This window comes from Falco cherrug, chromosome Z (genome assembly GCF_023634085.1).
Source record: "Falco cherrug isolate bFalChe1 chromosome Z, bFalChe1.pri, whole genome shotgun sequence".
Lineage (NCBI taxonomy): Eukaryota > Metazoa > Chordata > Aves > Falconiformes > Falconidae > Falco > Falco cherrug.
This window is the reverse complement of record NC_073720.1, coordinates 43,476,807-43,504,757: the sequence shown is the minus strand read 5'-3', so window position 1 is coordinate 43,504,757 and position 27,951 is coordinate 43,476,807. Positions and strand designations below refer to the sequence as shown.

Here is a 27,951-nt window from a genome sequence, read left to right as displayed (position 1 = left end):
GAAAAAAACCCATTCTTTACCTATGCAAAACAGGCAAGGGAAGGTGTAGGGAAAGTACAACTCGGTCACCAACAGCTGTCAGCTGGTGCTCTGGAGGTTTCTGTAGCTGCAACGCTGCAGAGTAAGTAGTCATTCAAACATCAGATTCTGTATGCCACACACACCCATTTCAAGATGTAACTACAATGTCACCTAACGCTAAGGTAGGTAGCTACACGAGGCACATTTGCGATCGCTGGAGAACTGTTGGCCACGAGAGAGGCCAGTAAACCAGTCACGTAGGGGAGAAAGGGGCAAGCAGTGATTTGTGTTCTCGTTTATGCAAGTTTAATAGAGCTCACAGAATGGTTCTACCTGTCCCAGACAACGTGCAGGTCCTCGTACTTCTGCTAATTAACGACAAGACTGCTATCTGACAGGCTTGTACTGTCCCACGCTGCGTTTTACTTCTGCGACGTTACCCGCTGGCAGTTACGGCCCTCACGGCCATGCAGGTGACGGCAACATGGGAGTGAAACCAACGTGACGCTGCCTTGCGGTGGCCTGCCACACCGCCATGCCACCCGTTCGCAGCTCCCTCCCCGCTGTGTCCTGCTAAAACGCGCTACGGAGCGCCGCAAGCACAGCCCGTCCCGCCCCGCGGCCACCAACACCGCGAGGGGCCCGCCGGGCCCGCCCGCCCGCCCCGCTCAGCGCTGCGCGACCGCGGCGGCGCCGGGGCGGGGCTGGGGCGGGGGCTGGGGCGGGGCGGCCCCGCAGCGGCTCCAGGAGCCCGCCCCGGCCGCGGGCGGCGGTGACGCAGCGCACGCGCGGCGGTGACGCAGCGCACGCGCGGCGCCCAACCAACCAGCGGGCGGCGGGACCTCAGCGGGCTCGCGGCGCGCGCCACGGCCGGTTTCAACCGCCAGCCCCGGGGCAGCGGCGCCGCTGCTGCGCTCCGCTCCGCTCCGCCGCCACCGCGGTGAGTGCCCTGCTCCCCGCCGCTGCACCGCCCGCGGCGGGAAGGAGGCGGCCGCGGGCCTGTGGCGGCGGGGGAGGATGGTGCCTGTCGGGGGGCCGTGCTTTGGTCGCCCGGGGCACCGCCGCTCTCCCTGCCCCCGCCCGATTTAACGGGCTCGCCGGGCGCCGCCGCGGCTCTCGCGTCCGTACGGCGCCGCCGTTCCGTGCGCGGTGAGCGCCTCGGGCACCGGCGGACGGGCAGAGCCCGGCTCGGTGACAGCCCCCCCCGGCACCGGCTGGGCTGCCGTGGGTACGCCCGGTGGCACGGGGCGGGCTGGCACGCTCGGCCCCGGCGGTTGGGAGGCCAGATGTCGGGACGCCGTGCGGATCCGTTAACGGTTGCCGACCGCGGGCTGTGGCTCGGTGGGCCGGCGTTTGTTGTTGCAAATAGGGTTGTCATGCTAAAACTTCTTCCCACATACCTCCACTTGTTTCTACCACTAATATACATATCTATGGTAATATACGATCAATATACACTCTTAGTAAGCACCTGAAGTATTGCCTGACTTCAGTACTTGCTTGTACAATGGAAATAACATTGAAATACGCAACGTAAATTTGTAAATGAAGGTGCGTTGATCACGCACCGTGAAGTGAGCGTGAAGTTTCAAATATTTGTTGAAGTTCCTATCCGTAAAGCTTAATCGATTTCCTTTTTTTTGTTTTTGTTTTTTTTTTTTTGTTTGGTTTTTTTGGTTGGGTTGTAACACGGGAAGAAAAGCAAGGGAGCTTGCGTGGTCGGTCAGCATTCTGTGCACAAACTGAAGCCAAAGCTGCCCAATCAATTTTACATTTTAATCCAGAGTTTTAGAAACCGTTCGTCCTCAAACTCGTGAATTTTACAGAAGCGAAGCAGTTAATTCACCATATTTCCCTTTCAAACTGTGCAAGACCCTTTACTTGCCGTGGGTTAATTGCTGCTGCACATGCCACTGCTGCCGCTCTCCAGTAGGTTTCTGAACCAAGGCTTTTTGGTTGGTTGGGGTTTTGTTTGGTTGCTTGTTTTTCTGTAGTGATTTGTGAAACTCACTTAAAAGCTGATGACTTTGAGTAATTTTGAGGATATAGAGCTGTTTAATGGAGCTGTATAGCTTTTGATCAGATGGCATAAAACAAATGGAGAGAGCTTGGCCAACTGGGAGGACCTCCGGTGCAAAACTTCCTGTATGATAAAGAAAAGTAGATTGAACTTGCTGTGGTAAATGCATAAACAGGCAAAGGTCAATACATAATGTGCAGATGGTGCAAAGTCTGATTGGTGCCTGGAGGGAATGGACATATTCCTTCATTTACAAATTTACGTTGCGTATTTCAATGTTATTTCCATTGTACAAGCAAGTACTGAAGTCAGGCAATACTTCAGGTGTTTACTAAGAGTGTATATTGATCATATATTACCATAAATGTGTATATTAGTGGTAGAAACAAGTGGATGTATGTGGGAAGAAGTTTTAGCATGACAACCCTATTTGCAAAGTTTTCTAAAACCTGCATCTCTATTACCAGTTTATTTGACAATGAAAGTGGTTAAATGGGAAATGGGTTTTTGGGCTCTTCAGTGTGTTTTCCTTGAATCGTAAAGCCCCACATTTAAAGCCATGTGATTATTTCACAGATGCTTAAAGTTGTACTGCTAGCATCAGACCAGAGGTTCCTAAATTTTGATGTTATGCTCACTTGTTAGAAGTGCTTGAACATTTGCCAGGTAAATGGTAACTCATGCACATGTGCAAAGCTGCACCATAGGCCAGGAAGCTGCTGATGCTCAAACAGAATAAACTTGCAGATGTGCTTCTTTGTATGTATTGGACAATTTACAGTAGAGGTTTTAGAAGTATTTCAAAAGCTATTTTACCTGCAACGTGTAAATATAAGTAAATGTAAAGGTAAGATAGGAAAAGGATTTCAAGTTATGGTAACACCAGATGACTGTTTTACTTTTATTAACCACAGCCTTTCTTACATCATGTCTAAAATGAGACTGAAGCTCTTCAGGGCATTGATGGGTCTTATATTTCTGACTGTACTTGGTACACCTCAGGGAACTGAAGTTAGAAAGATACCGTTTCTTTTCAGTCATGTCACAATTTAAATTTCTAAACATGTCTTTTTGTTCACTAAGAGCGTAAGGTAGAGTAAGCCTTTTGTGCTTAAAAATCACTGTATCAGACCTTAATACATTACATGTTTCATTAATGGGACCAATGTGATATAATCCATTGATCTGGTATCAAATTCCAAAATAATCTGTTCATGTAGGCTGACATGGTTTGTAGACGAATATGACCTAGGAATGAGTAGAGCACCAAAAGAATTACTGCTTGCTAGCTGTAACAGATGCTTTTACATTCCCTTGAAATTATGTGGTGTATCATGCTTACGTTGGTGATATATCGATCTGAATGATATGTCATTTTGGTTGTGGGAACTTTTCTTGCAAACTTTATAATTTGGAACAGGTTGCAGAGACAGTTGAACTAATAACCTGACAGTGATTTGCAAAACAGAAAGTTTTGAAACTGGGTCATTTATTGGTGGGACCTGTGAATCAACACTGTAGTGATGTTGCAACTGTGAAATCCATTACAAGTGATCTTTTCATTAACATAAAAATGGACGGTTAGTAACTATCTTGGTGTGTTAGAGAAGGTCTTCTCAGAAGCATATAACTTGTGGTAATGCATGACACACTTGGAGTTGTTTCCATGTACTGATGTTTGTTTGTTGGGCTTTTTTAACGTGCAGTCTCACTTGAGGCATTAATGAGCTGTGTAGGTGCCACAGGCACATTTTGCTTTTGTTTTGCCCTCTTGGAGATTTTTTTGCTGCGCTCCATATTGTAAGCAAAGGAATTGTCTCTCATTTAGACAGGCTTTGGTCAACCAACTGTTACAAACGCATAACATTTCTTAGACTGCTATACTCCTCCAGCCACTGTAAAATTGAAATGCTTTTTCAGATCTAGTTTCATCTGTGGAGTTACGGAACACTGTGGTATTTGAGTGCTTTTTTTGTGTGGTCAGAAAGCCTTTTGAAGCAAAGCCTCAAGCTCAGGAATGTCAATGCTTTAATTTTATAAGACCGTTCATGTCTGTAACAATAAAGAATAACACAAATTATAATCCTCTGTTAAAGGACAAAAAAGACTTTTGTAAAAGGGGTGGCAAGCCATCAGTGCTTAGGTGAAAGCTTTTAGATCAGTCCGTTATGGGGAGGGGAGTCAGACCGTGGAACTGAAATATTAGGTGCTTGGTAAGATCTGGCTGTCAGAATTGTAGGTGTGGTATTAAAATGTGAAGATGGCATTGTGGTAGGCCTCAGTGGATCACTGGATCCATCTTCTAGTGTTGCAGAAGTGGGATTATTAGATCCTGCTGTAACGTGAATAGCTGTGTTGAAATGTTCTACTGAGTTAGCAATGTTAACTTCTTATAGACTTAACTGAAGAGTAATCTGTAATCTCATGTATTTGTAGAGTTTCCTCTACAAGCTCATTACTATGTATTTTTCCTGTTCTGTGGAAACAAATGAAATTCAGGAATAAACTTATGTAAATTATTTTCATGTTGTTACTGAAGTATTTCAGTGAACTATAACAGCAGAACTCTGTGGGTGGTACTTGCTTAACATGTTTGTCAGCTGGGTACTTAATTGCATACCAACTACAGTCAGACAGCAGAAGTAAACCTGTTGTATTTTTGTTGTATTTGCTGAAAAGGGAGAGAGGAGTCTGCAGCTGTGTTTAATAGTGATGCAGAGCTTCAGCTGCTATGGCTGAGTCCAACCTCTTTTCATCTTCCTTTATCTCATGTTCTAGACTAATGGTTGTATCTTGACAATGTTTTCTTTTAAAATGTATTGCCAAAGGATCTAGCTGCTATCACTGCAGCTTGCAAATATGAAATGTTTCCAAATTGTATGGGCAAAAAAGAAGTATTTGGCACCGTTAGCAACTGGCAGCTTTAATAAAGACTGTGCTGTGCTGTTCATCTGTTTTTATGAAAACCCACATATACCACAGTAAATAGATACAGACTAGAAATGTCAAGTTTTTGACTGACTAGAGTCATCTTCAGTGCGCTAGGGTTTTTTTTAAGCCAAATACAGTAGAGAGATTCCAAACTTAGTGTTAACACTGTTGTAGTCTGGTGTAGTGCCAACAGCACCATCCAGTATTCTAAGTTCATGTTGTAACCTGACTGAGCATTTACCTTTGGTGCTGTTTTCCTGCGAAGGTGTTGTCTTAAATCTTTTCTCTGAGTTTCAGGTTTCAACTTAATGCATGTTCAAGTAGTAAGAGCACATCTCTGCTGTATCTAAGCTCTTAAGCAGGATAACTATAGTTATTGAGAATTAAAATGCATTTTAAAACATAGACACAAATCCAGGAAAGTCCAAACTTGCCCTGTTGTTTAATAATCTAAAGAGAGTAACAAATATTAATTATTTATGGTGGTTTAGATGTGACTGATGTGGGTTTTTTTAGATCTGTGGTTGTGGTCTTATCAGAGAGTCTGAACACCAGCATCAGGTAGATTCATAATTTGATGTCAGGTTTGTTTTGTTCTTAGGATACAACCAGCTTCATACAATCAGTTTCATTTTCTTTTTTTGAGACAAATAGAGTAGGGTGACTTTCATAGGAGAAGAATGCTGTTGACTGTAACCTTTGTTTTAGGTAAACTTGAATAAGGACAGTATTGGCTTACTTGCTCTTTCACCTCTGAGAAATAAAATGTTATATTCCTTTTGAAGAATTCTTTTGGGTAATGGTCATCATAGTGACCATTTACCATAGCATAGCATTGGTAACAGAATTGTTTTGTGTCGATATGTCTGAGCATCTTTAGAGCACCTGCACAGCTTTATCCTTGGGAAAGTCTGGAATTTAGTAATAAAAACAATCTCTCAAAGTTTCTGTAGATTCTCATTCTTCTGTAAAGCAGTTAACAAGCAACACATTTGTAGACCATTGTAGACCATGTAAGCAGACATTCTGTTCATTTGTTCAATGCAAACATTATGTTCACATTTGCCAAACTCTTAAGGATTCCTTTCAAACAGCACTTTCAAAAAGTAGATGTTATTTCACTGTAGCTCTCTATTGTAGTACATTAACATAGCTAGATATTTTCTGTGAAATAACATCACTTTCAATCTTCTCCTCATTCACTAAACTTTTCATAGAAGAATTGCAACTAGCCAAATATTCTTATCGCATAAATTTAACTTCTACACTAGATAGATGATTTGTGCTTTGGAGTGGTATAATGGGGATATACATGTTGGTTATAGCTGCAGGGAGTAATGGAGGGCATGAGCGTGTTTCCCAGTTCTGCCTTCCCCCAACCCGTCTTCTGTGTTGTGCTGTAAGAGTAAGAGCCTAGTGTTTGAGAACAGTGCCAGCCGCAACGCTGGGCTCACTGCCTGTGGAGAAAACTGCTAGTTGAATCTACAGTGGCTTGGGAACAAAACAATACCACCTGTAAAATAAGAAGTAAGGCTGCTTACCCCAGACTTGAGCCTGCATACACATTAATACCTGCTTGCTTTCTTTCTCAGACCATATGCCAGGGTGGCATCTGAAAATTTTGGAGCACTGCATTATTCCCGTATGTTTCCCTTCCCCTTCATCCCCCCACTGCTCTGGAACATGAAGGAACTTCTTTCAGAGCCTTCTCCATGTTATTTTCATCAAACATAACCTCCCAGGAACAGATGTAATAGCTTTAAAAACCTCTGGTTTTCTTATAGATTATCCTTTACTTTTCAGGTCTTGTTTGAATACTTAAGATAATACAACTTAGGAAAAATACAAAGAAATAATACTGGGTTTGGGTTTAAATACTAACCCTGCAGCTAACAGATATGAATTATTGAGTGTTTGGTCAAACATTGTTTTCATTCTTATTTCTGTGCTACTTTCCTAGGACACCTAATAACTAAAAGCCAGCACAGTAGAATTTCAGATACTGCAATGGCATCTACTGTAATCAGTTCAGTTCCTACCACTGCATCTCGTTTTGCTTTACTACAAGTTGAAACTGATGCTGATTTGGAGCCTGGAAAAGGAAGAAGTGGCCAAAGCGCTGGCAAATCTCAGGCATCACAGGGAAGATCATCTACAGATAAGAAAAAAAAAACCAAAAGGAGAAAAAGGAAAGAACAGCAACAAAGAGAGGTCAATGAGGTAAAGGGAATGTCTATTTTCAGTAGTGGTGTTAAAGGAGAAATTTACACAGAGGTGGGTACCACTAGGCGTGCTTTAATCACAACACAGAGCTGGGCCACCACCCCAGCGAGTGGCAGAGAGCAAAGGGAGGCAGCGCAGCTTATATACACTTATCAAATCATTAGTTAATGTCCAAAGTTTTTAGAAGTTTCCTTTAGTCTTGTCAGTTCTGCGAATCCATCACCTGACCCTGTCCCAGCTGATTAATCTGTTTGGTTCCAGTCTCTGCCTTGGTTCCAAGGTCCTCCTTGGATCATGACCTTCTTTCTGCCTGCTTTAACTCACACAATCCTTCAAGTACACTTGGTCTTTGAACAAGCAATTCCTATTCACATATGCTGATTTTTTCTAGAAACACCTGCATTTGTGAGAGCACCTGTGTATGCGGTTGCTCATCTATTGTTTCTCTGTTCTCTATTCAAGTGATTAACTTGACTAAGTTTTAAACCAGCCTTGGATGAGGGCTGTACAAGGGACGAGGCCTGGTTCTGCCATTTAGCAGCTTCAGCACTTTAAATTTCTTAATTCAAACTACATTTTCTTTAACAAGTGTGTAAGGTTGTTATCTGATAAATATTTTTTGCTGTCCCTGACAATTCATTGTTTTGGTTTTTTTTACAAAATAAATGCTACTTAGTTACAGAGACTGCATTTATTTTCTTTGTTTTATTAAGAATTGGTTATATAAAAGTGTAAGGTTTCAGCTATACAAGTTGAAAATATTTTATGAGAATTAATGACTAGGTTTCATTTTTTTGACAGCACCACTTGAATAATTAATTTTTGATGAAGGGCATGACCTTTCTTAAGAAGTGATTGATAGGAAAAAACTTGTTTTCAGGGGTGTATAGGTAGTCAGTTCTAGTTGCCTGCTGGGACAGCCAGCACGTTAAAATTCAAAGGTGCTTTCAAGCTCTGAAAAGCTTTAAAGTCTGGTTTGCTAAGTTGTAATTTTCAGATTTATCCATCATTTTAGCCCCTTAATCTACTAAATCCAGAGCCTTTCCCCCTCCCCGCCCCGTGAATTTGGGTGGCAGTGTTATGACTAGTTGTGATTTTCTGACACTGGACTTCCTCGGATCCATTTCATCATCAACCTCAGATGAAATGGAAATTAAGAAGTGTGACTGAAAGAATTGTTCCAGAAGTCTGGGATCTGGAATTCTAGGTTGCTGTGCCTGACAGTTGAACTGAGGTAATCTTTCTGCCTGAAACTGTACACATCTCTTAAAAAAATTAATATGTAAATATGAGTTTGGGGTTGTTGTTAGGTTTTTTTTTTCTTTTTGTATCTACTAAACTTAAAAACTCTTGAAATTTGAGTAATTGCAGTACTGCTAATTATTAAATTGGGTTTTTTTCAGTTTTGATGCTGGTCTTTTTATGTTGAAGATTAAGTTTTCAGTAAGCATTCCATGATGTTTCTTTATGTCTGCCTTAACACCATAAAAAATTTAATGCCAACAAACTAATTGTGTGTTTACATATGCATTGAATGAATCTACAGAAATTCATTTGCATGGAAATTATACTTACTCTTGTAGTGGCAGAGAGGCAAGTAAGGGCTGACTTGTTTTCTTCAACCCAACATGTACTGTGTCCGTGGCTGTACTGCAATGGAACTGTGAATCAGAATGGTCTGCACCACTGTTTTTGCCAGCACTGCAACCTGAGGAAGGAAGCAGGGGTTGTAGTGCTGGTGCAGGCAGCAGGAGAGACAGTGGAAGCAAGGGGCAGCATGGCAAGGGGCTGTTTGGAGGGCAAGGAAAATGCTATCTGCGTTATTGCCTGATTTTAAGTAATTTTAAGGTAAGGTGAGCTGCCATTTTAAGGGGTAATGGCACTCAACAAACTCACATTAAGGAAAGCATTGTACTTTGTTTCTCTTTGTTTCATCTTTAATTTGGTAATAGCTTCTTCCTCCCTTCCAGGAGCTTTTATGTTAAGGAAATCCCTGTCTGTAAATTGATAGGAGATTGTATTGGTGCCTTTATTTTCACTCCAAGTAAGAATCAGAATGTTAATGTTTAAGCTTGAGCAGTGAATGTCTTTGAGCTGCCAAATTTGCAGGTTATTTTTTCACTGTCAAATTTTGTAATGATGTAAGGTATTTTTAAGATGGCACTGTTGTATCCATATGGTGCAGCAACTAAAAATAATTCTTACTGCAGGTTCTTAGAGTGTGACCAACTTTAGATTGTTGACAAAACCGTAAGGACTGTCTACATTGTCCTTTTTCTCCTTGAACCTCTACTTCCTCTGTTTGCAGATGCCAAATCAATCTGTGTATACCACCTTTGTTTGGCATTATGTTTAATTTGGGTCAGATGTGAGCACCATAATACCTGGTCCAGCATGAAATCTGTCAGACACAGTTGCCTTTTCAGATTTGTTGGAAGTATTTTCAGCTGGCAAAATATATTCACTTTTTTGTTGTTTTATGTTATGTGGCTGTGGTGCTTCTGATCCACAGTTCTCCACAATTTTACGTTACAATGTGTACCATAAATGATTAAACAAACATGTATCTCAGACTGCAGAGTAGGGTAAAGCACATGCATGTCTATTTGCCCATGTGTCTGGACGCCTTTGTTAATCTGTTAAGACTGTTTCTGTGTACCTGTCCACATTTTGATTAATGTTAAAAATAACTGTTTTTCAGCTCAGAAACCTTGCTTTTAAAAAGATTCCTCAGAAATCATCACATGGAAACTGTCTGTCACAGCATGAACAAAAACTGCACACTGCAATGCAGGAGGACTGTCAGGAAGAAAATTGGCAGGAGTGGAGACAAAGAGATGAGCAGGTACAGGTTAGTATATTTAGCTGTCTTTGGCTTTCCTGAAATACATTACTCCATGAAGTCTCATGGATAAAGAAAGATGGCTGGAGAAAAAGTAACAAATTACTATGACACTGAGGGAAAGGTTTCAGTGTAAACACCTTCTGTCAGATACAGTTTAGAGCCAGCACATGCTGCTGCTTGCACACCTCATAGCTGGACTGTGAATACTGTAGTATGGTAAGAGGAATTTGTGTAATTTGGACAACAAGTAGAAGTACTTAATACCATGGAAGGATGGTGAAATGCTGTGGTGAGAGCAAAGCTGGGGAAATGCTGGTGGATTGATATATGGATATACAGTACATATCCATAGTAAACCAGGCTTGGTAAGTTCTGTTAGGCATGAAAAAACTAGTTCCTTTCTAGGTAACAAAGAACACTTGAACTGTGAGTGTTGACTGTCCTTTAGCACACTAGGGTAGTTCTATTGGTCAAGAACCTCTGTTTTTTAATTTTAGTACATCTTTTTGGTAATAACACTCGAAGAATACAGTGAAGATAAAGCAAAGACTGACTGTGCCTGTATGGAGGCCAATATAATGTTTTCACTCCTCCCTGTGTTCCAGCTCAGGGGGCTGAGTACCCAGAGGGTAACTGGTCTTGCTATTAAAGACCGAAGCAAAGCAGGCATTAAGTACCTCAGCCTTTTCCTTGTCCTTTGTGGCAACAATTTCAGCAATTATTTCAGGTAACAAAGAATTTTATAATCTAATTACTGGGTGGTAAAATGTTCAGGCAAAGTGAACTCAGTTATAAACAATTCTTGTTAGTTTTGATCTTACTGACATATAAGCTGTGAAGTTACCATATGATTCTTTCGTTTGAAAAGTAACTTTAAAGCAATTAGCATAATCATAACATATGATACTTACAGTTCTAATTCACCTCTGTCCCATTTTTATGAGAAAAAGAAATAGCTAAATGCTGTTACAGTTCTTAAGGCTAAGAATAGGCTACCACTAAAATAGGTTTGCACCACTGCTACATTTTGAACAGATTTCTGTCGTCACAATGGACTGAGAATAAACAATGGAGGTACTGTGTAGACTGAATATTTTTTTCCAACAAATCCTGTGTTAAGTTGTGCTACACTAAACGTTTAGTGAAATGGTTGATACTGGCATGATCACTGTTAGATTGCAGTGTTGATACTTTGTAAACATGAAATAATTTAACTGGTATGACTTTGACACTATAGGTTTTGAGGCGACCGTAGAGGTTACAGGGAACTTTTTTGGTTTATAAATTGTTTAAAGGGTTGGGTTTTAGGCCTCAAAGACCAAAACATCACCAAAACTGCTTTGAACTTAATTTTAACTTGACTCAGAAACTCTTAAAAATGTGAATTTTGGAATCTGATGGGTGGAAAAAGAAGTTGCGAATTCCGATTCCTGTCTTAGAACAACAATTAAAACGTTTGTTTTAGCTCAAAGTATGTAACATGGAGTGCATAACTCATTAGGATAGTCTTAATAAAATGTGATTAATCAATAAGATTCCTTTTAAAACTTATTTCACTGTAGATAGTGCCCGTATATTTCAGCACTGGCAGGCATTGAATTAGCTTTTCTTATATGAGGGGAAAAATGGCTGCAAGTGAAAACAGTGAGGACTTTAATTATGGGGTATGTATTTTTAGGCTCTTAAGAATTACTAAAATCCTGTGAGTCCCCACTGATTTCTGCAGTAGTCTACTAACAAGGCAGTAAAGGACTTGTGACCATGAAATAAAAATTAGGCAGTAAAGGGCAGTGTCACACAAAGAGCAATGAAACTTCAATATCCGCAGGTATGCTTCGTTATCTAATATTATCACTAACAGTTTCAGTAATAACTTGTTCTGTTGTCTGGTAGCTTGTTGCCCAAATTGTCACAATAGTTCTGTGCTGCGATGGAGAGACGGGACACTGCTTGATGCAAGCAAATGTCGATTTATTGTATACAATCACAAGTTTATATATATTTTCAGAAGCTGCGGGCTTTGAATGGATTGGTTCTTTAAGCTAAGCATTACATACTAGGCAATCCCTAATTGGTTAACAACAAACAAAGGACACTTTAAGTAAGTTTTTACAGTCATCAATTAGCACAAACTTGTTACTTCTCCTTTGGGCCATCTGTTCCTCATCTCCTTATCTTTTGTCAGTTGTTATCTATTCACCCTCCTTGTCCTGCCAGGGTTTATGGCCTACAAACTCGAGCACTTTCCTTTCAGGTAACTGATTGTTACTTATGGTCCTGATTTCCAGGCCCCCTCCTGCAGTTCTGTTTCAGGATATGCATTTCATGTTACTTTTAAAATGTAATGAGTTGCAGTGTTTCTGTATTGCTTCTGTTAAATTATTATTTCTTATGTTCTGTAAGACTATAATTTGAAGAATCCATGGATAACTCTGATTTAAAGAATTGTGATCTTAAGGTAAATTTTATTACAGACACAAGGTAAAAGTATTAGAGACTTAATGCTTCGAGCATAGTAATGAGTGAAGAAGAGCATGTGCTTTGGAGTGGGTCTGAAAAGGCAGATCTGCTGAGTTATGATCTGCCTAGTTGATCTAAGCACAGGGACTTGGAACTGACACATTACTGAGAGCCACAGGTAGTTTTTCCTCACGTTTGTTCAAAACGTGGCCTGTTCAGTTGTACTCTGAGCAACCCAAGAGGAGGTGGGGCAGGTGCTTGTCTAGCTTTTGTGTAGTTTAATTGTTAAATGACTTGAGATAAAACTTGGGATATTCGTGCTCCAGGCTTTTCTCTTTCCTTTCCAATGACTGTGCCAAAAGCATGACTCCAAGGGGGATTTACATCTGCACTGTTCCATCCCACTGAAGCTGCCTGACTTTTATTGGGGGGTGGATTGGGGGGTGTTGCGTGGTACACACGTATGCAGGGATACCAAAGCCAAGTGCCTTAGCCATTCAGCAGCAAGGTCCTGATCCTCTCAGCCCACTGAATTTTGAATTCTGACAGAGAATGAAGCCTCGTGGAGGGTATTAAAGTCCTTACCAACTGTTGCTCATGTACTGTCATATCATTACCAACACTTTAGGAGTTAAACTTTCTGGAGTCTGTGTATAGCTTTTCAAGAACAAGTTGTATTGAAGGCAGATACAGAAAAAAAAAGGTGGAGAGAGATGTCATGCTTATGCTGGTGTGGTATGTGTTAGAGGGAGATTCGGTTAAATGGTCTTGAAGCCCACAGTAGTACCACTCTTAAAATTAGCAAGAGATGGTAGTTAAAACTTAGAGGAGGCCCCTGTAGTAGGAAGAAGAGGTGAGGTGTTCTTTAGAGATGGAGATGAGAAGTGTTGGAAACTTATGAAGAGTCTGATTTTTGTTATGGGAAAAATTATGTTATGTTTGCCAGTTGCAAAGTATGTTCAGCAGACTTGAGAATGCAGAATTCCTTGACCAAATGGCATTATTCTACATCTGTGACAAATTTTTTGGAAAGGTTTGTTTGACAGAATACCTTTATTAGTCAAGGTTGCATCGAATGTCCATTTGTGTTTTTAACTGTTCTGCTGTCCCTGTGTTGTTTTTTCATAAACACATGCTACTATCGTAAGATTTAATAAAAGCATCTTTTCTGTGAGTTGGAGAAACCGATTGGCAAGTAGGTTTAATACTTATCAGAAATAAGAGATATGAGTTTGAATTGTTTGGATTCAGAAGGCATGAAATCCTAGCCTCTCAGTTCCATAGTTTCCCTTGTCCAGTAATACAATATTGATAATGAAGAGGGAATTCTTAAGTGGTATACTGCAAGGGATGGTGGTCTTCAGCACTGGGTGAGAAACATTGTCTCCCTGCTTCTGCAGAAGTCAGCTCCATGAAGAGCGTTGCCCAGCTTATGAAGAGTTCCACTTTTCATATTTACCCTCCAAATTACTGTACTGCCTGGCACTTTCCTTTTAAAGGACTGTCAACAATTGTCTTAACTATGGAGGTATTATGTAAATGTCATGGTCTTTCTTAAGCAAAGCTTTTAAGATTCATTGTAAGAACTTTGTGCATGGATCTCAATTTCTTATGACGATTAGGAGTACTCCAGAGCTTGCCTATTGGTTTTGCACTCCCAGTGTCTAAGCAAAGGAACCCGTGGTTCTGGTATTTTTTGATAGGTTTAAGTGGTAGGGAGCCTATAGCTATCTGTCCTGAGACAGTCGGGCTATACAGAGAAGCAGGACTGAGTGTGCTTGGGAAAAGAATATTTGGATCTAAAGCTCTGAACTCTGGTGTTGCTTAGAAGTAGCGGCCTTTGTATAGCCAGCTTCAAACACTCAGTCTTGCCCTGAATTGGATGACTGCTGGGTAAGTGCATTATGATTGGGTTATTGTTGTAGTAGAGATCATATAATGCAATTTTTTGTGCAGTTGTTTCATAGTTGTAATAACATTGTGGTAGTATTAATTCTTGATAATTATTTAGGAGCTTGTGTGCTAAATTATTTCAGGCACACAAAGGTAAAAATCCTTAAGTTCATCTTTCTTGTGAGCTGACCTTTTTGTGTGTTTGTTCTCTTTAGTAGTCCCCATTCTGTCCTTTTTTGTCATGTTCATGTTGAGTTTTTCAGTGTAGTAGACTACAAGGCTGAATTTTTGGTAGATGACTATCATTGTCAGATTAGATGCAATAGTTGTGGACTGGTTTTGTTCATTAATTTTGGGGAAATTTCAGTCAATTTCATTTATTGTCAGTTATCAAACCTCTAGTTACAGATTTTGATACTGAAAGAAACCATTTAAGAAAAAAATCCACATCATGACTGCTGCAAAACCCCTCCTGCACCCTGTTTATTCTCCAGTCCCCTTGCTGCAGGCCACGGCTGGTGCGGAGGACGGGGGTCTGTCTGCAGGAACCCCTTGCGCTCCAGTGCTGGCTGCTGCTGGGGCGGCTGCCACCCGCCTGCCCCTCCACTCGCTGCCCCCATGTGCAGCCCATTGGGGTCCCGAGGTGCCTGCAGCCCTGCTGGGTCCCGGGCTCTTCCCCACCTCCCCCCCTACAAAAGCCCTGCCAGTGAGGCCTAGTGCAATCAGCTGATGCTGAGCTTGAACCACTGATTAAATGCAAAGCTAGGAATGATGGCACCCCAAAGTCTACCTGAAATCTTGCAGCAATTTATGCCGAGAGCACTATTTTACTATGTTTCAAATAACTGCTCAAAAAAGGCCGGTTTAGTATGGTGGAAACTGGGAGGCACTTTTTGATTTTCTCTTAAGTGAGAGACTGGTCATACAAACTGCTGAACAAAACTATTTGGAAGAATGTGTGTGCTTTTTTCACGGATCCATCCCTTTTAGACACATGTAAAGCATCTGAGAACTTGTAAAGTTGTTTTCAAAACACTGTTCCTATAGACAAGAAGCTAGCGTATGTCACGCAGCCCAGTTCAAGCAAAGTACATTGAGACCACTTAAGTCATTTATTCACTTTAACAATTACTGTAGTTTATTCTGTGATGAATGAAAACCATCTCAATTTGAAATTCAAAGAACAAGAAGATTATGGTTAAAGTAATTATTTTTACTAATTAATATTTCACTTAAGGGCATGAAAAGGAGAGAGCTATGATGAAGAATAAGGCTTCCATTTGGCTGCACATCACACAGGCGACTGTAGTGATTCCTTAAGGCAGTAGAACTCAAAGGAACAGTGTTTTGTGTTCAGAACAACTTAATCTTAGTTAACTTTGCTGTAAACAGTAACACAGCTTATTCACTGTTTATACATTTAGATTATCCTCTGTCTACCTCAGCTATAGCATCTATACCCTCTAGATAAATATCTCATTTTGGCTTCATTGAACTGTTGCTGGTACTGGTCTTCTCATTTCAATCCTTCAACCTTCTATGCAGCAGAATCTGGATTTTCCTCCAATTTGCTATTTTCCTATAACACAAGAAAAAAGGGATCCCCTCCTTCATTCTTTTTCTTAATAGTTCACACGTAGAAAGCTTCAAATTTTCTTTTAATCTCCCAAGAAGACTTACATACTTCCTTCTCTCAAAAAAGAAAGAGAAAACATCTTGGAAATCATTCCGGTTTTCTTAGTTGTGCTCTCCTTTTAATAAAAAAATAAAGTGTGCTTAACCTAATCTTTTCTGTGTAGTGGATGAGCGCATAGACTTCCTGGTGGTCTACAATGACTATTTTCATCCTTTAACATTCTCTGGTTTTTGCTTTGCAGACTAAAAATAAAAATTATTTCAAAAAAATCTCATGTACAAATCATCAAGATGTTAAGTATATTACATAAAGATCTGCACAAATTATTGTATGCCTACATCCATCACGAAGTTTCCTGAAGCAAGGTATTTTATTACTTATGGTACAATAAGGTGTATTAGCTGGTAATAATGCCATATATCCCCTCAGTGAAATTTAGCTTTTTTGGCAATTGTAGTGATATGTGTATTGAAACTGAAATTCTAGTGTTGTCCTAGTGGTTTTATCTGCTTTTTTTCTTTTTTTTTTTTTTCTGAGAAGGTAGTCACATGAAATATATTAATCTTGTTTCTTCAGATGACTTCTGAAGTGTTTGAAGCTGATCTTGAAAAAACATTGCTGCTAAGCAAACTGGAATATGAAGAACACAAAAAGGTATTTGCAGGATTTATCCTAATGTAGAAGTTGTACAAGTTTGAGGCTTGAATTTAAAAGGCAAAAAAATTCCTACAAGTACCATTGTCTTCATGTAAATATGGTTTGCTTGCACTGTTTAGACACTAAAGAGTTCAGAGAAATACTGGATTTGAAAGAAACCATATCTAATAGTATTGGGGGGTTTCGTTCTGGGTTTTTCTAGTTGGCCTGTAAAGGTGGAAAATTAGTTTTCCACTTTTCTGGCATACATATGTGCTGAAATTTTTTAAGAGTACAAGAGATCCTGACTTTCCTCAGAAAAAATCCCGCACACTTGAAGAGTAAGAGAATCAAAGCACTGATTTCTCATTAAGCCTTAGTTTTAGTTTTGGTTGAATCATTTGCATTTTTTTCTACCATCTTTTCTCTGTTTGGAGTATAAATATTTTAGTTCTAATAAGCTGTATACATTTTCTTAGCTGGTGAGGATGCTGTTATCTTAATGGTTTTTATGGAACAGTGAAGAACTGTTCTGAAAAAGTATGCTTAGATGAAATTTTTATTTCTAATAAGTTGCTTATTTGCAATAAATTATGACAATACCAAAATTTAAATATAATTGTGCATCAGTAAGAAATAAAACTTTTACATGCACTTTTGTGGAAATACCTCTGTATAGTACTTCAGTTTGAGGAGGAGAGTACCACAGTTATTGAAAACTAAGGTAAATTTTTAACTTGGATATTGAAGTTGTTTTTTTAAAATGAAGACAGTCTTCAGGCACAGTAGCATAGCATTGTTTGTAGACTCTTTGAGGATTACTTCTGAATAATTTAAAATATGTACTATATATTAAAAATGTACAGTACATGAGTATGCTGAACAAATCTTGTTTCTATGGAAAGAAAAGCACTCTGTTCCCATCCTTTTTTTCTGTATAATTATTTTTAAAAATAGATTATTTAACATTTAAGATTTAACATAATCTTAATTAAAATATGTAATTAATTACTCTTTAAGATTGTTTTTAACAATAGGACGTTGTTAATTTTTGAAGAATGTTGATGAAGATGTGTGGGGAGGTGGGACTCTGGTTCAAATGGCTCTCACATACTTGGCTGTCTGATTTCAATAGGAGTAAGGTCAGTTGGTAGAGCATTGCTGAACACTAATAGCTCTCTGATTCCTGCTGAATGAGTAAGCATATTCTGAGAATAAAAAGAATATACAGTAGACATCTTTTTTTCAAATAAAGCGCTCTGCCTTCCTGCATTTAAAATTTGATGTGGGTGATTGAGGAAGTATTAGGCTGTTAGTTCATTTGCCGTTTAGTGAAGAGCAATACTTCAGAGACTGAACTGATGCTTAATTGCTGGCATGTTTTGCACTCTTTAAACCAATCTGAAGCTTGTAAATTGCTGTTCAGGCTAAAATCTCCTCTCATACATTATCAATAATCTCTTTCCTTTATGAAGCCTCAGGAAAAAAAATATTTGGGTATTGAAGAAAATCATACCACTGGGACTTTATTCTTCTAGGAATATGAAAATATTGAAAATACTTCATCTCAGTCAAAGTCTGTCAATAAGAAAAAGAACCAGGAAGGAAAAGAGAAACCTCCCACTGTGTCTGTGAAAGACTTTCAGTCAGACAGTAATATAGGTATGCCTTATCATACCATATGAGCTGTTCTACTTGGAATTTTCATAGTGTGCGTGATAACAGCAAAATGCCCTTATTTCTGTTCATTAATACTGTGTTTGAACAAACATTAAATGAGTTTCAGTCAGTGCATCCTATCGAGTCTAAAAGCTGAGTGTTCATTATATAATAATGGGCTAGTTCTATTAGCGGGAAAAACAGAAGAGGTTAAGAAAAATATAATTTCATGTAGTATCCCTAGGGTGCATGACACTCAATGTGACTTTTTTTTTTTCTAAATCTAAGTGTGATTTTTTTTGTTCTACAAAGTTTGCACCCCTCAGGCAACTGAGTTTCTCTGTTTTGTGGGTAATAGCAAGTAATTGTTTGCCTTTTTTCATGATACTGTTTTTTTTTTAAGATGAGTAAATATTGAAATAACTTATGTATACTCATTATATGCATTATCTGTATGTTTAAAATTCCTTCATCTGTTTCTATAGAGCAGAGATTCTGAATTTTAGTGAAGAAATCAAGGTAGATTCTAGAAAAGGAAGACAGTAACTTGTGTTCTAAGGTTTTTCTTTGAAAGGTGTTTTTGTCTAAATCTACAATATTTATTAAACACGTCATTTCCAAGTAATCTGAGTAGAGGAAGAAGATTGAAAGCACAGCAATATAGAAGGCATTCAGGTATACAGTGAGATATGTGCTATAAAAGCCTGAATAGACTTAAAAACAAACCAACTAACAAATTCCTTAAGTGTCTGTACCAAAGACATTGCCTTCCACTTTAACTGAAGCAAAAAGTACGAGATGCTGCTTTTAATTAAATAGTCTGAAAGACTGGGGAGAAGATGCAAGTACAGGGACTGACATAATACATAGTTTATTATCTTGGTTTCTAGTGCTCTTAGGTGATGACTTTTTTTTAATTGTGACTTTGAGAGGAGGGTTAATGTTGAAGAATGCCAATATATGTGGGTTTTCCCCCTACTTTTCAAAATTTTGTTTCAATAGCTAGCTGTACAAGATTGTACTGATGCCTTCATTTTTTTTCTATTCCTTTCAGATAACCTTGCTAAAAAACACGTGGTAAGTCTTACTCAAATGAGTTTAATAAAAAACCATAAATGTTATGTTTAGAAGGTAATTAATTATTTTGGCACTTTCTGTAGCAACAATCAGTTTTACATTATGAAACTGACTGATTTCTATTTGGAAAACTTCTACAGATGCAGATTTAATAAAGATGTATGTCAGCAGTTCCTGTATCTTGATAATTTAGTACTGGCTTTCTTAGAACTACCTCTTGCTTCTTTAGTTTTCAGATGCCTTTGATGCAACTTGCAGATTTAAAAGCATGTTAAAAAATAAAAATTGTAGCACAAAAAAAGAGAAGTAAATTAGATGAAAGTACTGTGATGCTGCTATGTTGTGGTGCAGTCGGCAAATATTAAAACTCGTTAGAGGGAAGAATAGGTGACAGTGAGATAAAACATAAATTAGTGTAGTCATAGTGCAGAACTGTTAAACTCCAACTTTATGCTTTTGTGTAACCTCATCATCAGCTAAATGTTAACTGTTAATGAGTTTTTAGGCACTTCCAATTGGTATCGTATTCTCTAGGTGAAAGTCACATTATTCTCAGGATGTACAACATAAAATAGTTATCTAGATGTAATGCTTTATCATTACTTAGGCTATTTTTTTAACCATGCTGATGTCTAGCTTAATAATGTAAAGGAAGATATGTTATAGTACTTATTTTTGACAGGCACTGAACTCTTCCCATTCGTTGCGTGATGGAGGATTTTTCAACAGGCTGGAAGATGATGTTCACAGAATACGTGACAGAGAGAAAAGGAGAGTCCAGCTCACTGATTACAGTGGAAAAGATAACTGCACATTTCATGAACAGAACCAGGCATGTAAAACAGCAGTTACTCTGAAGTGAAGAAGTTACCCAATGAAGCTTATTCAGTGATCAGAAAGGGAGCACCTCAGTGGAGGAAAGCACAAATGAAAAGCATGATAATCCTAAAGACCACAATGCTGTAATATTTTTATCTATCCAAAGAGATATTTAACTGACTTAATTTTTTTTTAATATGAAAGACCTGTGATTGAAATAATCTTTGGTTCAAAGAAAATGACAATATTTATTACTGCATTTCTTATCCTTTTGGTATCTATGCACATATACCTCTTTAGTTTTGATCAGAAATTCTTTTCTCTGACAAACAACAAATAGGTTGCCTTTCCTGAGAATTGAGTTCACATAACTAGATTATTAAGAACTGATGCTTTCTTGCTTATAGGAGACTGTTTTGAAAGACAGAAAAACAGAAGAACTAAAGCTTGAGCTTGAAAAGAAAAATGCAGAAATTGAGCAACTGAAAAATGTAATAACTCAGTGGGAGGTATGTAGGTGATAATACCTTCAAACAGTAGGCAGAATTTAACATTATTACACATTTTAAAGCAAGTATTTATTAAAATGTGACCAATATGTAGAGATGCTTTAGACTGGCTACAGATGATGTATTTACAGATCAAACTATTCCTTCAGTACCACACAGAACGGTTCTTATTTTTAAGTTAAGCATCTAAAAATAATTGAAAGAATCAAGACAAAGCATCCAGAAATAAACTTCATATCTGGCATATCAGTCACTACTTGTTTTCTAGTATTGCTATTTTTATGGTCAAAAAAATGAAGATGTAATATAAGACTAGGCATGATTTTGGGCAATCTGTTCTACCTTGGAAGTTAGCTCTACTTTGAGCAGAAAGTTGGACTTTCTTGGGGTCTCTTCCAGCCTATTTATTTTTTAAATTCTACTCAGCTTTTCTTGCATTTAACAACAATGTGTTGTTGGAATTTTCTGTAGATTCAGTCCAATATTTGAAGTGGTTAAAAAAAATCAATGACTTTTTTATCAGGTTTAAGAGAAGCTCCTTTAAAGCTGCAGTGTAACAAGAATGGAGTCCTGTATTTTGTTTTATCTTTCCCTATTACATACAAGTGAAATTGGAAATCAGATTCACCATACGATAAAACACAACAGGAAAAAGAGGTCTGCTTGTTAATAATAGTATTGCTATAAACTAGAGTAGCTAGGGAAAGCGTCTCTGCCTGATTTCAGTCCATGTTAGCACTGCCTGGATAGTGTCTAGAAAAAAAGGGCAGATGTTCCATGAGGAACCAGCAATAAAGCAGTGTAAAATTATTTTAAATTATTTTATTACTATTTTTAGTCATTGCTTAATGTAGACTGAGCACATTGACAGATTGGGAGTTTTCTGATGCTTCAGAGAAGTACTCTTCTATTAATAAAGACTTCAACAGCTATTTTTGCTGTGTACTAAAGTTGGAATGCCCAGGTGAAATTATAAAATATAAAACCATTCATATTTATCACTATCAGCAGGTGATGACATTTGACAGATTAAGCACAATGCATAAGGGTACCGGTGAGGTGATGGATGATGACACAGCTGTTTAATTTTCTGAACTTGTCCAGAGACCTTAGTCCAGTTTTAGGTGGCCATAAAAGATCTGGGTTAAATATGTTAATTATCTTCAAGGACTGATGTGATACTCGAAGTGGAAGACAGCAGCTTCTTTATTACAAAAAAAGTATGTCTGAAACCAACTTTTTTCAAGAGCCTACAAGAGCAAACTGTATTACGAGACTAGTGACAGGAAAAATAAGTTTCCAGCTAAGATACATGGCTAGAACTGACACGGGTGGCCAGTTGAGGAAAAAAGACTGACTTACAAAGGAAGTGGTGATATCAGATCAGATACCAGCAAATACGGGTTTCTTGGGTAGTAGTGAAGAGTTGGAAAGGGAAGAAACTGTAATGTAATAATAATAAACTGCTGAATAAAATAATCCATAGAGCAGTGAGGTCATGTCCAGCTTGCCGGGTAATATGGCAAACTATTTATCTTATCTTGTTATCTAGAAATTGCATTATAATTGTAATTTTTCTGGGGAGATTCCACAAAGCCCTTGATGCAACAGGCCTGTATGCTTCAGGCAGACCTGGATGGCGGCTCTTGCACTATCAGTACACTGATGTTAACTTTTTTAGGTTAACTTGCTCTAAGCCTTGTGCTTGCCTGTTTTTTTCCCAACTCTCAGTTATTAATCTTCTCCCATTGTGTGTTTCTTACTTTGGCTGTGGTCTAATTAAGACATGTGGTCTAATTTTCCAACTTAAATGATTCTATGATTCTGTGATTCTATGATTAGATTCTCTGCAGAAGTCGTCATTTTAAATTCTGAAGTCATGCTTACTCTATAGAATACTTTTTTTTAATAGTGTATTCCTGTAATAATTCAATCTCTTTAATACAGGCAAAGCATAAGAAAGTAAAAGCAAGAAATGCACGGTTTCTGAAGATGTTGCAAGAAAGTAAAAGTAAGTAAGAGTTGTTTTATCATGAAACTTAGATATTCTTTTTGAAACATGGAAGGAACTTTCAAAGCAGCTTTTTAACAGTAAGTTGACTCAGTGACAGCTGTAAAGAACTAAGAATCTCTTAATTTGCAGCCAGTTCAGTGAACTACAGAATTTGGTGGACCACACAGTACTGCATTGCTGCTGTTACATAATGAAATAATCAGTTACATATTGAGATCATTTTTTGAAATATAAATTGTTCGGTTATGTTTTAGGTACAATGATTCTTCAAGTTAGACTTTCTTTTGCTAGTGACAGCTATATATTCTGGACAGATCTCATTATAATATACATCTAGACAAACGTGAGGTAACTTGATCTTACATCTTTGCAAGCTGTGCTTTGGACTGTTGGAAACATCATTCTACACCTAAGCAAGTCTTTTGCCACACAATGAGTAGGGATAACTGCACCGCTGGATTAAATATGCAACTGTGTGATACTTCTGTTATAACACTATCCAGGGTTTTTATGATTCAGGGTTTGTTGTAAAAGTTTGGGGAAACAAATTTATATATACACACTTACATATATGTAAATATCCTAGTATCTTTATGCTTGTTATGAATAGGTATCTTTTAATATTCCTAATCTTGCTTGATGAAGTTGTTTGAGTCTATGATGCTAGCCACACTAACTTTGTTACAAAATTGCCTTTGCTTCTCAATTTCTTAATTTAGCTCTTGAATGTAGTTTCTTTTCTGGGCTAAATTTTTAGCTAGAAATAGAGGTCATATTTTTTTCTTCAATGTTTACAAAACCTGTCTAAGCTAGTTGAGATGTTCATAATGTGACTGATCATTGCAAATTTTAACTTGGAACTTTATTACTTCAGTGTTTGAGCCAAGATTAAATACTTCATCTTGAAAGGGAAGAGGTGAAGTTCTGAAGGTTTTTTCTCTTTGTGGAATAGTAACATACTATAAAACAAACAATTTTTTCTTTTTCTACAGACTGAGTATTCTGTATATTGGTGAGAATAAAGTTTGTGGCAGAATTGAGCCTTGAAAAAACTTCATTTCTTCATATTGAGAATTTTATCTACAGATAGTTCACAGACACTAGCTAAATAGTTTAAACATCTCCGTATTTCAGTAAATGGAAGTTTCCATAGCTATGACTGAGCTCACACGTGAAGCTTAATGATCACAAAATCTTGATCCACTGCCTATATTCAGTTTTCTGATGGACTTTGTTCACAATGGCTATCTCTAAAATAAGTGCTGTTTACAGGGTGAAGTGTGGGGTAAGTAGGGTAAGGGTGGGGTTTAATCTCCAGAACTTTTCACTGCTGCTAATGGCACTGGTAGCTAGTGGTTGGTTTTGATTTACATCTACTGTTCTTTTAGTGAAGGCGGCATTATTTAGAGGTAATGAAACAGTGAAATAAAGCAACGTCACAGTGCTATTGCAGATGAAGACCTGTATATTTAGAAAGATGCTCATGCTGTATCTTTCTCTTGTAGGGAAGGACAAAGCAGAAATACTCCTAGAGACTGATGAATCTCAAACTATCAAAAATGAATTGACCACAGAGGTAAGTAAGGATGTCTAAATGTAAAATTCCGTGGGTATTTCAAAGATACTGTTTATTTAAGGCAGTTATGAGGTGCGGGAGGGAGAAGCTGGAACAAGACTTGTTTGAAGCAAAAAATGTTACATTTCATCCTTAGCCCTGCACTATGTCTGTCAGAGCATGTGTATTATGTAAACCTCGAGTATGACTCACTTAGAACTGTTTCTGGAAAGATAGCAGACCTCAGCATGCCTGAAATAATTTTGCCCTGAACAGCACCTTAGGAATATCATTCTCTGGCAACCCAAGCTAGAAAGTTCAGAAAAGTGCTTGAGAAGGTGCTTCTTTCCTGGGTGTGGTTTTATTTTGTTTTGTTTAATCTCTAGTCTCAAATGTATGAACACAAGCAAGCTACACATTACTTGTGACGTGTCAGTTGGCAGGTCACTGTAGTAGACAGAATACAAGACTTCTATGCTTAGTTTTTGGTCCACAGCAATTATTAGTTCTAAGCTCTTGTCTTGTCCAAACACTTTACATTTAAGATTACTGTTTTTTGAGGGTGATGTATTAAGCTTATCTGTGTTGCACAATACTACATTAGTTAAGTGTTTCATGCAATGAACTAATGCAGAATCCAAGTGTCAGATGAGTTTCTAACTTTATAGCTTTTCTATGTCATTATACAGGTAAATCAGGAAATACTGCTTGGAAATAAAAGCAATTAAAGAATATTTTATTTGTACTTTCAGTTCATGCACAATGACAGTCACTCTTGAACTCTGCATGTATTACTTATTTGTCCAGCACAGTACTAATGGAGAGCAACACTGACTGCATAAACTTACAGATGTCAAGAGATATTTTATAAATTCATATTCTGTATGTTTTTAGGTAGCAACACTTCATGCTGCATTAGAAAAAGAAAGATCCAAAGTGAAACTACTGCAGACAGAATTAATGAAATACCAGGTAGTTTTCTGCGTTTGTAAGTTTACCTGTTCTTAATGTAGCTGTGACTATCATGAGGTAATGAGCTCTGAACTGACCTATTACCTCTAATTTTTCCAGTCAAAAAAAAAAATTAGTGGTTCATATTGTAGGAAAAAAAAGTAGCAAAACTAAAGCACAGTTTTAGCAACTTGAAGTCTACTACCTGTCTTGTACTTCAAAACTTCTTGAAGTATGCTAGTCAATAAATGCACTTCAAGCAACAAACTGGTTTCACTAATTGCGTGTGACTGGACTAACTGCAGACTTCAAGACTTTCTTTTTTTGACACATTCTTTCTTTCATTTTGTATCTTAGATCTGTCTCCAGCCAAATCTTTGTAGGAGATTCACAAGTTGTGTCAAAATATGAGTGATAAAATTAGTGTCTTGCTGACTGTGCATATGCTGCTTTGCTCAACTTGGCTGCTAATGCAACTCATGTTTGTGAATTTCAGTTAACTTTTTCGTAAATAGTATGCTGGTTAACATTCCTGCTGTTGTTTTTTTTGAAGAGTGACAGTATTTGCAAATAAGGGTTTGTACTTGTGTATGACTTGACACATTTGCATTTTTTTGTTTTTGCTGGGTGTTTTGTTTGTTTGTTTTGACTGACCTTTTGCATAGGTCACAAGGAGAGCCTGTAGTATATAATGGAGGCTTCTAAGGTAGCTGTGTAGTCTTTGGCAAGCTATCCTATTTCACGTTGCAACACCTTGTTTGTGTTGGAACACTATAGTTTTGTGAAAACTGGCTCATTAAGCCATAACTACTCTTTTCTGAAGCAGCATATCTTCTCTGATTACATTAAATTCTTTGGCTAGCATTACATGGAGTTCTGTATGTACTCTCTTGTATTTTTCTGTTCTTTTTTTCCCCTTGTTACTTTACCGCAAGTCAGCAAGTTTCTTCTTAAAATTGTCTTGCAGCAGCTGACAAATACATATGCTTGTTCAGTCCCTTCCAGACAAGCTGAATGCTCATGCTGGTATTTGAACTAAAGTGAATCTTTTGTCAAATTAATTCACATCACTGTTCTGTCTTACAACTTCAGCCTTTCTGCTTTCCCCTCCCATGCACGCCTTTTCTATTATGAAGTGTTTTTCTTTGTAAATAGAAATTTTTAAATAAGATAAATTTATCCTGTGGTTAATTTCAATAAAAAACAAAAGAACAACACTAAAAAAATTACAAAAAAAGGTCTTTGTTATATGCTTAGAAGTACTGCAAAATCACCTATTCTGTTGCTCTTTTTTCCTTGGTCCACCCCCACCTCCCAGCCTAACATGCTTTTATCTTTTCACATATTGCTGTATTTCTTGCTTAATTCATCACCCTGCATTTTTTGTGTGGCTGGTTGGGTTTTTATTACTTTTTTAGCTTTTTTTTTTAAATGTGATTTTTTGTTTTAGGAAAACTGTCTCATATGGCTTGCAGGGATTGTTGTTTCTGCTTATATTATTCTGTGTAATCTTGGAGGCTGACCAGGACAACCCTTCTTATATTACTACTATTTGCGGCGTTGTCTTTGATAACATGAGGCCCACTTTTTTATGGAATACTGCTTTCAAACATAAGGATAAATTAAAAAAAAAAAAGTAACCAAAAGCTGTGGATTAAAAACAAAACAAAAAACCAAAACCCACCACCACCAAAACCAGTGTGGTTTTATTCCTAGATGTTAACATCTCAGTTATGTATCCTGTAAGTGCCTTGACTGTTTTAATGTATATAATAATATTTCAGGTTCAGACAAGTTTGCATCCCATAATAGTTGCATAATTTAACTAAAGTATGCAACTTAACTCCTGAGTTTTTTCGTGTTAATTTATACTACTTTAATATAAAAAATAATGGCAGATATAAAGTGTCATGTCTAATACGTTAACTAAACATTTGTTTTCATTCTGTTTTACAGAGTGGGAAAAAAGGGAAAAGGCACTCAGAATCTGACCAGTGAAGGTGATCTCCTCTGTCACCAGTTTCAAAGAAAAAAAAAATAAAATTCAGGGTTTTGCAGAAATTTATATCTTTGTTGCACAACTGCTCAACTATGCAGTTTTTGAAGAGAAATTAACAATTACTAGTTTAACAGTCTGAATGTATTGTCAGATTTATTGTACTTTATGCAACAGAAATACTAGAAAACTAGTATTCCAGCAGAGCTGAAACTAACTGTATTGCCATTAGTTTTTCAACATTCAATAAAATTTACTCTTCCATTTCTATGTTTGAATTCTTGCTCTCACAGAACTTCTTAATTAAGGAGACTTCCTTTAATGACTGTCAAGGTCCAAATGCATTACTATGCAAATGCTCAAAGTTCTACTAAGTCAAAACTGAAAATGATACTGCTCATGCAAAAGCATTTTGCGTTGCTGAATCCAGATCTGTTTTTAAAAAGTTAACAGTCATTATTTCCTCTTCCTGTATTCATCCATTTTAACTATCATGAGGTTCAACAAGGCCAACTGAAGGGTCCTGCACCTGGGTTGGGGCAACCCCCAGTATCAGTACAGCCTGGGGGGATGAAAGGATTGAGAGCAGCCATGTGGGGAAGGACACGGGTGGATACTGGTAAATGAAAAGCTAGACATGAGCCATCGCTGTGCACCGTATCCTGGGCTGCATCAAAAGAAGCGTGGCCAGCAGGTCAAGGGAGGT

At 38.0% G+C, this 27,951-nt stretch overlaps 1 protein-coding gene across 10 annotated transcripts; it reads left to right on the top strand.

Annotated features, from left to right (window-relative positions):
* The first annotated feature begins 88 nt into the window (after positions 1 to 88).
* Positions 89 to 27,513, top strand: GKAP1 (G kinase anchoring protein 1). Of its 10 annotated transcripts, none has more exons than XM_055699549.1 (12): positions 817 to 961; positions 6,933 to 7,192; positions 9,897 to 10,040; positions 16,606 to 16,683; positions 18,204 to 18,327; positions 19,379 to 19,401; positions 20,084 to 20,233; positions 20,628 to 20,729; positions 22,677 to 22,740; positions 24,249 to 24,319; positions 25,193 to 25,270; positions 27,206 to 27,513. In XM_055699549.1, exons 2-12 carry the CDS (start codon positions 6,980 to 6,982, stop codon positions 27,245 to 27,247), a joined length of 1,089 nt encoding a protein of 362 aa, XP_055555524.1. In that variant the 5' UTR covers positions 817 to 961; positions 6,933 to 6,979; the 3' UTR covers positions 27,248 to 27,513. The 10 variants fall into 10 exon arrangements, with proteins under 10 accessions (XP_055555531.1, XP_055555524.1, XP_055555526.1 ...); XM_055699551.1 differs by having other exon boundaries at positions 9,897 to 10,046; positions 20,628 to 20,711; XM_055699548.1 differs by having other exon boundaries at positions 9,897 to 10,046.
* The last annotated feature ends 438 nt before the right edge of the window (positions 27,514 to 27,951 follow it).

What these genes read in the sequence shown, in the direction of transcription:
- GKAP1 (XM_055699548.1), top strand. Translation starts at nt 6,980, where the DNA reads ATGGCATCTACTGTAATCAGTTCAGTTCCTACCACTGCATCTCGTTTT. An exon ending in AATATGAAGAACACAAAAAG is followed by an intron (nt 16,684 to 18,203) that starts GTATTTGCAGGA and finishes TTATTCTTCTAG; the next exon opens with GAATATGAAAATATTGAAAA. An exon ending in AAAATGAATTGACCACAGAG is followed by an intron (nt 24,320 to 25,192) that starts GTAAGTAAGGAT and finishes GTATGTTTTTAG; the next exon opens with GTAGCAACACTTCATGCTGC.